The 16,378-nt window shown below is 41.1% G+C and overlaps 1 protein-coding gene across 7 annotated transcripts in view; it reads left to right on the plus strand.

Moving 5' to 3' along the window:
• The window catches only part of MTM1 (myotubularin 1), a 127,895-nt gene that overhangs the window by 80,669 nt on the left and 30,848 nt on the right, over nt 1-16,378 (plus strand). For all 7 annotated transcript variants that reach the window (XM_002721329.6, XM_008275032.5, XM_070067219.2 and 4 more), the window contains 3 exons: nt 5,626-5,709; nt 8,000-8,149; nt 12,654-12,842. In XM_002721329.6, the coding sequence (XP_002721375.5) occupies nt 5,626-5,709; nt 8,000-8,149; nt 12,654-12,842 (423 nt within the window). The remainder of the gene's footprint in view (nt 1-5,625; nt 5,710-7,999; nt 8,150-12,653; nt 12,843-16,378) is intronic.

The raw sequence follows: 16,378 nt of genomic DNA on the forward strand, positions 1-16,378 counted from the left end.
CAGCAGGGATCTGACTGTAAACAAGGACAAAGGTACCTTAAAAAGTTCTTGAAAAGCAGGATTAAAATCTCAGGGGCGGGCATTTGGTACAGCAGTTGAGATGCCACTTGGGATGCCAGCATCCTATATCAGAGTCCTAGCTCCAGTTTCCCATTCATGCACTGGGAGGCTGCAGATGGTTACTCAAGTAGTGGTAGTCTTCCTCCATGTGGGAGACCCCAGCTGAGACCAAGCTCCTAGCTTCAGCCTGGCCCAGCACTGACTGTAATAGGCACTGGGGGAGTGAATCAATAGATGGAAGATTACTCTATCTTTCCACCTTTTAAGTAAAAGGATAATGAATACATTTTTTAAAAAAGATAATTTCATTTTAGTGAAAAAAATATTAAATCCATGCAGCTTTTTCATATTACACATGTGGGGAGCAGCCCGGACTGGACTGAGTTACTGGAATTAAGACTTATTCTATGCATCTGCTCTCCCACAATATGGTGCTGGGAGAGAAGTAAACAGCTTCCGCACAGCTGCCTCCAGTTCAACCAATAAACTGTAGGACTTGCTCCTGATTGGAGAGCAGCGTACTCGGCGTGTGGGCAGCCGAGTTAGGATTGGCGGAGGAGGACTATAAAGGAGGAGAGAAACGGCATGCACCAGGAACATCTAAGGGGAACATCTAGCTGAAGGAACGCCTGTGCAGCCCCCGAGAAAGCCGGCCGGCGGTGTGCCGCTCCCCTGCGGAAGTGGGGAATGTGGCCAGGGGGAACCGCCCTTCCACGGAGGTGGAAGGGATAGTAGCCAACCCGGGAAGAACCAGCAGCAAACCCGGGGAGGGCCGAGCAGACGAAAGAACAGCGCAGGGTCCTGTGTTGCTCCTCCACGAAGAGGGGGAGCGACAACACATTTTCTAGGAACTTTTCAAAGATCCCTGTTTCACTAAAATAAACTTACCTTTTAATTGCATCTTTGCACAAACTTTTAGATATACCCTTGTACATATATGTCAGGTGGAGCTAAGTGACCGTGGAAGTAAAACAAGGGACAGACAATAGACCATCATCTCCTGGGAGTCTAAAGTTGGTTTCCTATAAAAGTCTCTCTGATAAAGGTTGCATTGGCTCAGAAATTTAAGAGAAGTTAGATGAAGTACGAGAGAAAAGAATCCTAGGCAGATGAAAAAGCAAGTACCAAAGCTCTGAGACTGGTGAGTGCTTGGTATACATTTAGGGAGTGACACAGGAGGCCAGTGTGGCTGCAGTGGAGCAAGCAAGGGTAAGAGCAGAAATTGGTAGGAGTGGTGGCCAGAAGACAATCTGCTGCATAGACTGTTGGCAGGGCTTCTACTTTCTCTCCAAGCCAGTTGGAAAGCCATAGGAAGATTTTTGCAGGGGGATGACTTGATGTGATTTATGCTGTCACCTCATCATTTTGACTTTAGAGATGAAAAATGAAAGTGTGAGAATTTAAGGGGTGATTGTAATAAGCCAGGTGAGACAGGGAAGTAGCCATATGGTAACAAGAATGATTCCAAGGATTTTTTTCTCAATCTGCTAGAAGGGTGAGGCTTTCATCAACTGAAATGATGATCATGTGGGAGACCAGGATTGGCTTTGGCTGTGTGAACTTCAAGGTTGGCGCTTACCTCCTAGGCATTCTGGTGGGGTTGTGGAGAGGACACCCGGATGACCAGGTGGACTTCAGAGAGTGTGCCAGAGCTATGTAGTAGTCACCAGGGTACACGTGTTAAATGAAGCCATGAAATCCTTCTGTAGTGCCTCTAGTGTTGCCATCCAGCAACAGGATGCGAGGTCTGGGTCTCATCATTTCACAGACACCAGGGCATTGGGTTCCAATTCAAAGAGCATCAAAGAGTTTTCCTAATGTCCTGTCTTAAAATACAGAAGCATGGTGGTGTTCCCTTTAGAAGAAGATGTGCTATTTAACAATTATTCCTGAATTTTTCCTTTTTTTTTTAAAGTGGCTTTTATGTAATCAGTTGCTAATACTGTATAAAACTGATACTCTTTGGCCCATAAATCAAATTTTTTGTGGAACATAATTTTTTCATTCCCCCAGAAACCTTTTACTTAAGGAATACAAACTTCATATATTGCATAAATACAACTTTAGGAACATGGTGATGCTTCCCACCATACCCACTGTCCCACCCACTCTCCCTCCCTTCTTCCTCCTCTCTCTCCTATTCCCATTCTTAGTTTTTACTAAGATTTATATTCAGTTGACTTTATACACATATGATAAACTCTATGTTAAATAAAGAGTTCAACAAATAAAATGGGAAAAAAAAACTGTTCCTCAGCAGTCAAGAGCAGGGCTGTTTAGAGTCATTGCATCTCAAAGTATCAATTTCACTTCTGTAGGTTGCCTTCAGGTGCTCTATTAGTTATCACAGATCAGGGAACACATTGGATATTTGTCTTTTTGAAACTGGTTTATTTCACTAAGTATGATGTTTTCCACATTCATCCATTTTGTTGCAAATGACCAGATTTCGGTTTTTTTTTTACCACTGTGTAGTATTCCATGGTGTACATATCCCATAATTTCTTTACCAGTCTTCAGTTGACAGGCATTTGGGTTGATTCCATATCTTAGCTATTGTGAATTGAGCGGCAATAAACATTAGGGTGCAGATAACTCTTTCATATGCTGATTTAATTTTCCTTGGGTAAATTCCCAGGAGTGGGATGGCTGGGTCATATGGTAGGTCTATATTCAGATTTCTGAGGTATCTCCATACTGTCTTCCACAGAGACTAGCCAGCTTACATTCCTACCAACAGTGGATTAGAGTACCTTTTCCCCAACATCTTTGCCAACATTTGTTGTTTGTTGATTTCTGTATGAAAGCCATTCTAACTGTAATGAGGTGAAACCTCATTGTGGTTTTGATTTGCATTTCCCTGATGGCTAGTGATCCTGAGTGCTTTTCTCATGTGTCTGTTGGCCATTTGGATTTCCTCTTGAAAAATGCCTGTGTAAGTTCTTTGCCCATTTCTTAACTGAGTTGTTTCTTTTGTTGTTGTTGAGTTTCTTGAGCTCTTTATAGATTCTGGATATTAATCCTTTATCAGTTGCATAGTTTTGCAAATAATTTCTCCCATTCTGTCAATTGCCTCTTCACTTAGCTGAGTGTTTCTTTTGAAGTACAGAAACTTCTCAATTTGATCTAATCCCATTTGTCAGTTTTGGCTTTGATTGCTTGTACCTCTAGAGTCTTTTCTAAGAACTTTTTGCCTGTGCCAATGTCTTGCAGGATTTCTCCAGTGTTCTCTAATAATTTGTTGGTATTAGGTCATAGATTTAGGTCTTTAATCCATTTTGAGTGGATTTTTTTTGAAGATTTATTTATTTTACTTGAAAGAGTTACACAGAGAGAGGAGAGGAGAGGAGAGGAGAGGAGAGGGAGGGAGGGAGGGAGAGAGATCTTCCATCCGATGGTTCACTCCCCAATTGGCTGCGACAGCCGGAGCTGCGCTGATCCAAAGCCAGGAACCAGGAGCCTCTTCCAGGTCTCCCACGTGGGTGCAGGGGCCCAAGGACTTGGGTCATCTTCTACTGCTTTCCCAGGCCGTATCAGAGAGCTGGACAGGAAGTGGAACAGCTGGGTCTCGAACCAGTGCCCATATGGGATGCCGGTGCTTCAGGCCAGGGCATTAATCTGCTGCACCACAGTGCCGGCCCCTTGAGTGGATTTTTATGTTAGGTCTAAGGTAGGGGTCCTGCTTCATACTTCTGCATGTGGAGATCCAGTTTTCCCAGCACCATTTGTTGAAGAGACTGTCCTTGCTCCAGGGATTGGTTTTAGCTCCTTTGTCAAATATAAGTTGGCTGTAGAGGTTTGGATTGATTTCTGGTGTTTCTATTCTGTTCCATTGGTCTGTCCATCTGTTTTTGTACCAATACCAGGCTGTTTTGATTATAACTGCCCTGTAGTATGTCCTGAAATCTGGTTTTGTGATTACTCTGGATTTGTAACTATTTAGGTCTCCTCTGTTTCCATATTAATTTTAGCATCATTTTTCTATTTGAGAGGAATGCCTTTGGTATTTTGATCGGTATTGCATTGAATCCATAAATTGTTTTTGATAGTATGGACGTTGTTGTGATACTGATTCTTCCAATATATGAACATGGAAGATTTTTTCCTTTTTTTGTATTTTCTTCTATTTATTTCTTTAATGTTTTGTAATTTTCATCATAGAGATCTTTAACACCCTTGGTTAAATTTATTCCAAGGTATTTGCTTTTTTTTTTTTTTTGTAGCTATTGTGAATGAGATTGATCTTAGAAGTTCTCTCTCAGCCTTGGCATTGTCTGCTTATACAAAGGCTATTGATTTTTGTGTTTTGATTTTATCTCCCGCCACTTTACCAAACTCTTCTATGAGTTCCAATGTCTCTTAGTGGAATCTCTTGGATTCCCTATATATAGAATCATGTCATCTGCAAAGAGGGATAGTTTGACTTCCAACTTCCCAATTTGTATCCCTTTGATTTCTTTTTCTTGCCTAATGGCTCTGGTTACAACTTCCAAGATTACATTGAGTAGCAATGGTGAGAGTGGACATTCTTGTCTGGTTCCAGATCTCAGTGGGAATGCTTCCAGCTTTTCCCCATTCAATCAGATGCTAGTTGTGAGTTTCTCATAAATTGCCTTGATTGTGTTGAGGAATGCTCCTTCTATACCCAATTTGCTTAAAGTTGTCATCATGAAAGGGTTTCATCATGAAAGGGTATTTGATCAAATGCTTTCTCTGTATCTATTGTGATAATCATATGGTTTTTGCTCTTCAGTTTGTTAATGTGATGTATCACATTGTTTGATTCGTGAATGTTGAACCATTCCTTTATACCAGGGATAAATCCCACTTGGTCTGGGTGGATGATCTTTTTCATGTGTTGTTGGATTTAATTCTTTAGTATTTTGTTGAGTATTTTTGCATGTTCATCAGAGAACTTGGTCTATAGTTCTTTTTCCCTGTTATATTTTCTTTATTTATTTTAAAAAGAAATGTTTGTAGCCATAGACAATTGAGGTTTCCAATCCTAATTATTGCTCAAAATAGAAGTTAGCAGAACTGGCTGGATTTTTTTTAAGATTTATTTATTTATTTGAAAGTCAGAGTTACACAGAGGAGAGGCAGAGAAAGAGAGAGAGAGAGCGAGAGCGAGAGCAAGAGGTCTTCCATCCAGTGGTTCACTCCCCAATTGGCCTTAGTGGCTGGAGCTGAGCCGATCCAAAACCAGGAGCCAGGAGCTTCTTCCAAGTCTCCCACGTGGGTGCAGGGGCCCAAGGAGTTGAGACATCTACTGCTTTCCCAGGTCATAGCAAAGAGCTGGATGAGAAATGGAGCAGCCGGGTCTCAATCCGGCACCCATATGGGATTCTGGCACTTCAGGCCAGGATGTTAACCTGCTGTACCACAGCACCGGCCCTGAATTCTCCTCTGTTCTTTCATTGTTATAGGTTTTGGGTTTTGTTGTAATTTCATGGTTGGTAAATCTGGTACAATTTATTTTGTGAGAAAGCAAAGAATGTACTAGTAATAAACTGTATCTTCACTTTGAACTTTTAATTCTTTAATTTTTTTTTTTGCCTTTTGTAGCCCCTGTTTGCATTTTTAAATGAAGAAAAGTTTAATGTGGACGGATGGATGGTTTACAATCCAGTTGAAGAATACCGAAGGCAGGTAAGCTGACAAACACTGTTGTCTGGAATGTGGTGAGTGTGAACATGCATAGCAATAATGTGTCATTGCTCACACTCAGAGAATCACTGACGTCCTTGCTAAATATCTTTGCAATTGTGGTACTATACACATGTTTATAATGCTCATTCTCTCTCACTATATAACTTAAAAGATCATTCCATAGCCATATTCAAGCTGCATTGAAAGCTGGACAGCTAAAGTCTGTTTCTTTCTTTATATGAAGTATGTCAGACTTGTTTTTATGAAATGAGTCAAACACGTAGGGTCTAGAAAAATCACACCTGTATACCTTACATTTTAAGAATTGATTACTACATATTTGCATTTCAGAGACCTTAACTAGCAGTTAGAGATAAACAATCTTCATTACAGGTTGCAGATTCAGATGAATTAGAACTGTTTTCCTGTACTGATGTCTTTTCCAGGAAAGCTTTGATGAATAGAAATTATAATTGCCTTTACTGCTCTCTTATGTGGTCTTCACCTATGTGCATGTTTCTTTGCTGTAATAATAACAGGAGGCTTGAGATAATGTTCTTGTTCAGCAACAGAGGGCTCCTGTAGCATTTCTGTGAATACGATCAGTGCATGTTATGTAATAAGAGCCACAATTTGGCCTCTGGTGTAAGCAAATCTAGCACAGCTAAGGGTTTTGAGATAGAACTGTTCATAATTATTGTTCTACAGATCACTTAAACTCATTGGGAAGTGTAGTTTAATGATCTTTGAAAATCAAATCAAACACAGTCGCTTTATATGAAAAGGCAGTGGATATAAAGTATGACTTCAGAAGTTTACACTTGAGAAGAATCTTCTAGTAACCATCACCACCATGAACCTGAACTGATTTCCATTTTTAGTGTTAGATCGGTAGTTTTCATATTCATAAGAAGATTGGATGCTCTAGAACTGGGGTGTAGGAGTTCAGCTCTAGAACACATGTGGGAGACAGTATGTTCTATTTCTTTCATAAATCAAGTTTAGACTTGTCAAGTTTTCAAAGTCTTTGTACACCTCTCATTTTAATGACGTCTGTTCTAGACCAGCTACGGCGCTAGAAGAAGGACCATTAAAACATTTTGCATGTTTTAGAGACCTGTAAATATCTTTACCTTATTTTTGCAGTGTTACAAAAGTGTTAAGGCTTTTCTTTAGTTTAAAGCATCTAGCTTGAAGCAAAACAGTTCCTGTTTTTAAGACTGCATGCATATATGAACTGTTGAAGGTGTTATGTTCTAGACTGCCATTATATTCAATCTTTTTTTCTTATAACTTTCTGATGGGACTTATAACTCTCTAATTGGACTCAGCATCAGACTCAACATCTGTTTGGTCCGTGGTCTATAGGGCCAGACCTAAAGAAAAGGTACAATGTCTGTCCCCACAGCAAACACCCACATAGCTCACTTTCATGTGTGTATTTGTGCATTTGTGAGTATGGGGAGAGAATATTCCACCACCTCTGGATCTTGTTCATACTGGAGACAATTCTGTGGGTAGATGATAGGATGGGGGATGTGTTCCAGGTCTCCCAGTTACATTAGCAGTCTGCTTAAATGCAAATGACTGTATTTCACTCACAACCTACAGGGTGACCATCCACCCCAAAAAACTTGATTTTCAACAAACTCATCGGAGGTGGCGAAATGAGCCTCCCCAGAGGGGTATTCCTTTATTTCCCCTCTGTGACTTTCCTCATGAGCTCAGCAGCTTTCCACTTTGGAGCAGAATGAAGCATTCACTGTATTTTGTATAGGGAGAGGAAGTTGCCTGATCTCTTTTCTACCCTCAATTAGATGCAAATTAAGATTACACAAGGTACTTTTCTCGGGTGGAGGGTGCATGGGTGGGGGATGAACTTGGGTTTATCTGTATTGTACTGGAGTACTTCAACAAATTTGTGGAAAATGGAATTTGTATTATTCTGGTGTAAAACATTTTGAAATCCATATATAGTTTTCTTTATATAGTATGTTTTTCCATAAACTTTTTGAAGGCCCTCCATAAAAGTAGCAAAGATTATGTTGACGTGAAATAAAGATCACAAATTCAAGAGAGTATGGATTCACAAAAGTTAGTTTAGACTTGTGGGAACCACCAGTGTTTTGTCTTGTGTTCTTACGTTGTCTGGATTATTATAAATAGGCGGGCAGTCATCACCCTGTGCTCAAAGAGGCATGTGCACATATTGCTAGAAAGAAGAGAGGCCCAAGGTGGAAGCCAGAGATGGAATCCTACAGTATTGACTTGGGCCTTCTTTTTCCTGCAGGGGCTGCCCAATCATCAGTGGAGAATCACTTTCATCAATAAGTGCTATGAACTCTGTGAGACTTACCCTGCCCTTTTGGTGGTTCCATATCGTGCCTCTGATGATGACCTCAGGAGAGTTGCGGCTTTTAGATCCCGAAATCGAATCCCGGTGAGCACTGTGATTAACATTTCTCTCAAAGCGTGCGTTTTACTCTGTATGAGTGGTAGTCAAGTAATTTAGAGAAACACCCTTTTTGGCATTTCATTCCCACAAATAATTACCGAGTGCCTTCTGAGTGCAAAGCACCTTGCCAAATGGAAAAGAAGTAATAAGACAAGCCCTGCCTTTCAGGCACTTACAGTCCAGAGTAGAGCAGAAACCCGAGTAAACTGCTCTGAGTGAGGAGGGTACGAGTGATGCCATCACAGGTGAATATGTGCTGTGTGTGCGGAAGGAAGGCCAGGCTCTGTGGTCACTGGATGTGTGGCAGGCGCTTTGTAAATGTGGTATGAATCCTGCTGGAGAGAACCTGCTGTCTATAAGTACAGGCTTGTGCGCACACGCATTATTGTCATGTTGGCAAGCTGCCTCCACAGCCTTGTCAAAACTGCCGTCACATGCAGACTTGTTCTAGGCAGTGTACTTAACAGCATCAGTGAACCTAGTTCTCCAAATTCCCTTTTAAGCCTTAAATGTTTATGGACATGTTGTACTCTCTACTCTGTACCTAAATTTTACTGGCCAAAAATTCAGAGATTTGATTTTGTTCTTCTTTTATTTTTCAGGATCTGTCATAATAAGTACATTGGGAATTTGTTTTCAAATTAATAGAATTTTAACATCAAAGGTTGAAGAAATTAAAACTTAATATTCCTTTGCCTTTAATTTCCAAGTCTAAGCATTCTTATCCTTAAAGGGTTGTTTGTGAGAGACTTTAAATACTGTCAGCCTAATACAATATTCATTTGCTTCTCTAATTATATTGTCCATTTCTATCTTCATGATACATGTTATATCTGAAAGGATGTTAGTTGGCTCATTTTATTAGAACACCACGCTAATGAAGGTATGGTTACAAGTGCAGTCCTCTTGTGCTCAGTTTGGACATGTTGTCCTGCACTATAGCCACAGTCTACCCCCAACCCTGGCCACTATCTTGCCAACATATGCCTTGCCCACAGAGAGAACCAGGCTGGGCTAGCCTAGATTGGCTTTGTTCATGTATTCACTTCATCAGTATTTATTGACCATCTGCTGTGTCAGAGGTTTCTCTCAGGGTGTATGGGTGTGAATTTCGTGTGAGTTGGTGCAGGAAAAGAAATGAAACAAGTGAGCCCAGTGTACCACCTTGATCTCCATCATTCTGAATGGAAGAAAGTCTACTGCAGAGCAAATTAAACTGCTTAACTTTCTACTTAGCCCTTTTATGGATCTTTGGTACTTTGTGATAGCCAGTAATTTCCACTTATTTTTCCTTTAAATATCAAAAACTAAGCTATCCATAGACTACATATTTACAAGTGAGGTACTATATTAAGAGTGGTAATATGCTCTTTGAGCATAGTTTCTGCTCACCTAACTCTTGTCTACAAGTCTCAAAGCCTTGTTTACACCTAGAAAATGTATGTGCCTTTAATGTCTGATCATTAACATTTGATAGTAAACTCTTTTCTTAAAAGTCCATATAAAATGACAAAAGGAATTGATGAGAAAGACCTTATTTTGTATGTAAATAAGGTACAAACCATAATAAAATACCATTTAAATACCATTTGGGTAACGAAATAATCCACATGCATTAATGATCCCATTGGTAGATACATATCCCTTTGTTCTCAAACAGGCTTGTTTTAATTTCATGGAATTCTTTAATGCATAAGTAATGCATGTTCATTTCAGACATGTTAGAAAATACTGATGAACAAAAAAGAGTCTGCCACCTAGTGAGAACCATTGTTAACATTTTGGTGTATAGCCTTCCACATTTCTTTCTGGACATGCAGGTGTTTATTTTCCTACCTATTCAAAAAAGAAATTATTTTATAATTTGTATCTCAATATGATACTGCCATATATTTTTCTACTTATCAATATCTGATAAACAACTTTCCAAGAGTGATAAATATGATCAGCCCACATACCAGTGTGTAAATGTGCCATGATTTATTTAATCAGTCTTCTATTGTGAGACATCTAGATTCTTTTTAACCTTTTGCATTTATAAACAATGCCGTGATAAGCATCTTTTGATGACTAAGTCTTTGTGTCCAACTTTCATTATCTATAGCTTCTAAGGCTTTTAATAAGAATAATATGGCCGGCGCTGTGGCTCACTAGGCTAATCCTCCGCCTAGTGGCGCCGGCACACTGGGTTCTAGTCCCGGTCGGGGCGCCGGATTCTGTCCCGGTTGCCCCTCTTCCAGGCCAGCTCTCTGCTGTGGCCAGGGAGTGCAGTGGAGGATGGCCCAAGTGCTTGGGCCCTGCACCCCATGGGAGACCAGGAGAAGCACCTGGCTCCTGGCTCCTGCCATTGGATCAGTGCGGTGCGCCGGCCGCGGCGGCCATTGGAGGGTGAACCAACGGCAAAGGAAGACCTTTCTCTCTCTCTCTCACTGTCCACTCTGCCTGTCAAAAAAAAAACAACAACAAGAATAATATAATACCATATAATACCAATAATATAATACCAATAAAAGCACTAATAATAGTTGATACTGTGAAATGAACATTATTTTTATGTGTTCAGCACTACAACAAGCGTTCTATTTAAAAGGTAGTAAGAATTCTCCCCAGAAGAAGAAATGAAGAGACAAAACAACTGATCTGAGTAGCATTTCCTAACATGGCACCACAGAGAAAAGAGGGGTGGGAATGGGGAGAGCATTGGCAGAGGGCATTTTCTGGCATGTAGCCTGATTCTAAATATAATACCATGATGCACATTGTGGTGCAGTGGGCCAAGCCGTTGCTTGAGAGGCCCACATCCTGTTTCTGAGAACCTGGGATTGAGTCCTGCCTCTGCTTCCAATCCAGCTTCCTCCTTTTACACATGGGAGGCAACAGATAATGACTTAAGTACTTGGGTTCCAGCCACCAAAATGGGCAACCCAAATGTGGTTCCTGGATCCTGGCTATTGTGGGTATTTAGGGAATGAGCCAGAGAGTGGACGATCTCTCTCCCTCTCTCTCCCTCTCTTCCCACTCCCCACCTTCCCCCTATGCTTTCTCCCTTCCCACCTCCTTTTCTGGTCCTCCCCCTTTCCCTCTTTTCCCCTCTCCCTCTATACTCCCTCTCCCACCCCCTTTCAAATAAATAATAAAACTTTAAATTTTTTCAACTGAAATAATTAGAAGGGAGGTACTTGACGGGTGAAAAGACAAAGTAGTAATGAAATGCCACACTGTGTCCCAGAAAAACGTACAGTTATCATGTAAATAAATTTTTTAAAAACTGTTTTAGATGGAAGTGCCAAAAAAAAACCCTTGAGACTAAAGTCTTTTTCAAATAGTAAATCTCTTATATGTGTAGCAATTTGCTCTTTCAAAAGTGATCTCGTCAGTTCCATCTCTCTTGATACAGGAGGGCAGGACAGGTCACATCTCTGTACTGTACCTTTCCCAGGGCTTCCCAGTGCTGAAGCTTTGGACAGCTCCCCCTAGTCTTTAATAGCTTTTTTGGAACCTTCACAAAACAAGCAGTCCCTCTTCTCAAGTGTAGGGTTCGGCAGTTTTCAGAATATTACCTTATTAGCTGCACTCCCCATTTTCATTTCTCACATGCTATGAGCCCAGAACCTGGGCAGCAGTCATGCTGACTCATGTGTAAACTTGCAGAAGACTAATTCTGAGTGAAAGCATGATGAGCTCTCTTGGGCTCCATGTATCCAAGCATCATTGTGGAGACTGACAGCTCCTCTGGCAGTCTGAGACCATTTTTTGCTTCCCCTGGGTTTTCTTCCCTCCTGTGTTTAGTTCTAGAATTGAGGCTGTTGGGGAAATGACCTGTGGAGGTGAGCTGGTGTTACAAGAAACATTGTACCAAACCTGATTGCTTTTGCTTCTCACTTTTTGCTAAAGTTGTTCATATATAATTAAAAAAAATCCAGTGCAAACTACAAAATTAAAAATATCAGTTTTATTTCCTTTAGATGATATCACTTTTTTAGGTAAGCATTATTAGATCACTGTATCTCATATTGGAATGTTATTTCGAATCCCATCTACCCACTTCCTATCCAGCTCTCTGCTAATCGCCTGGGAAAGCAATGCAAATTGGCCCAAGTGCTTGTGCCCCTGCACCCACCTGGGAGACCTGGATGGAGCTCCTGCCTTTGGCCTGGCCCAGTCCTGGATATTGTGGGCAGATAGAAGATTAGTCTCTCTCTGTCTCTGTCTCCTCCCTCCCCTCCTTTCTCTCCGTGTCTCACTCTGCCTTTCAACTAAGTAAATAAATAAATATTTTAAAATTAAAAATTGGTTGTTCTAATTGTGTCTCAGTAGCCATAATTGTTAAGCGTATTTCTGGGTGCACAGACAGTGATGCTGCAAGTGAACAAGTGTTCTGTTGCACCAGAGTCACTTTGTGATTGTTAGAGCTTTATTTTTGTATAGTTTTCATTGTTGTCTTGAGACCTGGTTTCTTGATAGCTTCAACTGTCTGAACTAACCATAGGTGCTGTCATGGATTCATCCTGAAAACAAGATGGTCATCGTACGCTGCAGCCAGCCTCTTGTTGGTATGAGTGGTAAACGAAATAAGGATGATGAGAAATATCTCGACGTTATCAGGGAAACTAACAGACAACTTTCTAAGCTCACAATTTATGATGCAAGACCCAGTGTAAATGCAGTGGCCAACAAAGTAAGTGTTTTAAAAATCAGCTTACATATGGACTTAGAAAACCATTCTGTGAATGTTTTTGCCTTGGCATATCAACACATGAGTTTAAATTAATAGTTAAGAAAATGAATTCCCAGGGCCGGCGCCGCGGCTCACTAGGCTAATCCTCTGCCTAGCGGCGCCGGCACACCGGGTTCTAGTCCCGGTCGGGGCGCCGGATTCTGTCCCGGTTGCCCCTCTTCCAGGCCAGCTCTCTGCTGTGGTCACGGAGTGCAGTGGAGGATGGCCCAGGTGCTTGGGCCCTGCACCCCATGGGAGACCAGGAAAAGCACCTGGCTCCTGGCTCCTGCCATCGGATCAGCGCGGTGCGCCGGCCGCAGCGCGCCAGCCACGGCGGCCATTGGAGGGTGAACCAACGGCAAAGGAAGACCTTTCTCTCTGTCTCTCTCTCTCACTGTCCACTCTGCCTGTCAAAACAAAGCAAAACAAACAAACAAAAAAAAAAGAAAATGAATAATGAATTCCCTTAGTTGTAAAGGAACTTTATTACCAAATTTATCTTAAACAAAAGGTTAATACATTAAAATCTCAGGCATAGTAGGCTAAGCTTCTGCCTGCAGTGCCGGCATCCCATATAGGTGCCAGTTTGAGTCCTGGCTGCTCCATTTCCAATCCAGCTCCCTGCTAATGGCCTGGGAAAGCAGTAGAAGATGGCCCAAGTCCTTGGGCCCCTGCACCCATGTGGGAGACCCGGAAGAAGCTCCTGGCTCCAGCTTCAGATGGGCCCAGCTCCAGCCTTTGTGGCCATTTGGGGAGTGAACCAGCTGATGGAAGACTTCTGTGTGTGTGTGTGTGTGTGTGTGTGTGTCTGCCTTGTCTTTCCATAACTCTGACTTTCAAATGAATAAATATGTTTTAAAAAATCAAATGAAAGTAAACTTTAGGTTTAGATGCATCTAGAACAGTAACGAACTTGGGATTTGGCCAGAATGTTGGGCAAAAGTTAGAATCTCTTTGGAGCTGAGTCAGCTCTGGATGATAGCTTTCATTGTATATAATGTTGAGGCACCTGTAAGGAGTTGTGGGAAGCAATAATTATTAAAATTCTAAGTATACAGCCTTACCCAAACACTCCCTCCTCTGTACTCTATATATTCATAAATCTATATTCTTATTTACATTATATGATTCAAGAAATGACTAGATACATATATGTGAATTTTTCAATCTCATACATGTACACAAAAATTTCAGAATGCTTTCAAAGAAGTCCGTCTTAATGTCTTTTTGCCTTCATAAGTAGAGCATGTCAAGTGCATTTAATGTTGATAAGGATTATCATTGTGAACCTTAGTTACTGTATGGTGACACTTTCAGAAGCTGGTATGAGGGACAGAGTGTTTTCCAAAAGTTCATGAAAAGTTTTATGAAAAAACTACGCATGGATTTCCAATTTTTGGACAAAATAAAGATATCTTATATTTCCTTTTTCTATGAACTTTTTGAGGTACCCTCATATGAAGTTGTCGGCCCTTTCTAGATGGCCCCAGATTAGTGTGCATTTTACCTGCTGTTTCTCCTGTAATTGCCAGCTGCCACTTGCAGATACTCGTGACAGGCCTGCCCTGAGTTCCCACTCCAGTATTGCTTCTCATCAGCTATAAGCTTCCATTACATTGTCTTTAATACTTCATTATCTCGAGGTCGTTTATCTGGCCTCTTCAATTATTCACAACACAAGAACCTAAAAGCAAAACAATTTCTTGAGCAGCAGACATAGATGCGGCAGCATCCTGAGTAGAACCTGCATGAATGTCCAGGTATAGCTCCTCCTTATTTGCACAGGGATCTCCCATCCTACACGTTGAATCTTGGCCTCCATCCATCTGCCTCGTGCATGCTGTTGGACCAGCTATGTGTTCCCGCAGTTGAGTTGGGTTTAGAAATAATTCTGAAAATGCATGGAAAGCCATCAGCAAGTTAAATCGATAAGTCAATTATGAGTAAAATATTTAGGAAAAAACCTATACCTAAGTATCTCCTTGCATTATTTTCATTTTATATACTAGTATGTCTGTTCCTGTTGTCCTTCATACGTAATTCAGCATGAGTACCTGTGTAAACACACTATTCCTACATGCGTATTTAGCCTGAAATAGATATGAGGTAATATTCACATGAAGTATTTTGAAAGAATATTTTAAAATATTAAAATGTATAAAATGAATACCTTAATTATATTAACTCTAAGCTCATTATAGCAGTTATAGAATTCTATAATTCAAGAAGTACAGCATTTGTGAATGCCTTTTTAAGACTTGGGAAATAAGTCTATTTCTAGTGCTACTAGGAGTTATGGGAAGGACGACATTAAGGAGAAAAGCCTAAGCCTTCAAGGTCTGAGTCATTGTTTTAAAAACCATGCAGGCACCCCCTCCTTCTGCACTGTCTCTGTGATAGTCATCTATATCCATAGCAACAGCTCCTTGGACTTGTACATCATGGCACTGAGTAATCTGGGTGGTTTTCTGTTGAAGAAAGAAAAACCGAAGAGAATTCTTCAAAAGTAACCAGACAGGGCAAATTTGAACTTTGGGGAACTCAATCTGTGGTTGACTAATTGATTTTGACCCTTTGTTACTTCTGTTGTCTTTGGACCTAATTGTTTTTGCCTTGTGGCTATTTAGAAATTTACAACTGCAAATGCAACAGGCAGCATCCCATCATTTTAAATTAAAAAAACAGGAAAAGCCAGGCATCAGTAGAATCTAGCACCAAGCTGCTGCTTTTTCTGTTGCAGTGTGCTGAGAGGACTTTGGGAGTGAAACTGTATTCGTGTCTGTTTTTGCCAGAAATGTTGACAATGAGTAAAAGTGTATTTTCCTTCATTTTTGTCACATATCATTTTCACTTATTTATAACAGGACCTCCAGCATCAAGAATCACTTTAAAAGTCACTGTAACTATTTCAAAGCCACATGTGCAAAGCAGTAGGTTGTTTGTCGGCGAGAGGGTAGCATGTGTCCTTGCTTTGCAGGCGCACAGACCTAGCAAAATGCCAGCTGGCTATTCCCCCCAACACCCAGCCAGCCCAGCCCCCAGCTCTGGAGGCAGCTATGATTTGCAAAAGCTAGACAGGGGCACCTCTGGCATTCTTCCCCACAGCATGGACAACCAAGAAGAGGGGAAGGTGGCCCATTTGTCTGCTTATTAGCTGATAATTCTTTTACAGAACAGTGAAGTGAATGTGTTCTCTTTGCTTGCTACTCATGCTACTTAGAGAAAGTCATTAAAAAATTCCTGCCTAAATATTTTTCTCACCTGGAGTCTTTGGAGACCCAAGGCTTCTAGCTCTTCACATAGGAGTGCAGGTTTGCAGTTCATGTAGTAGCCTTGCTTCTGCAGGAAACCATCTCTGTGACTAACCCCAGAAACAATCCTTCAACCCTGGATACAAGCTTGCATTCCTTTCATTGTTAGAAAAGAGGCATGTGGCCACTACACATTTGCCTGGTAACTTCCCCTTTCCTTTTGGGTCCAGGGCAGGTGTTTCCCTG

Source organism: Oryctolagus cuniculus, chromosome X (assembly GCF_051225735.1).
Source record: "Oryctolagus cuniculus isolate XC-2025 breed Fujian yellow rabbit chromosome X, ASM5122573v1, whole genome shotgun sequence".
NCBI classification, from domain to species: domain Eukaryota; kingdom Metazoa; phylum Chordata; class Mammalia; order Lagomorpha; family Leporidae; genus Oryctolagus; species Oryctolagus cuniculus.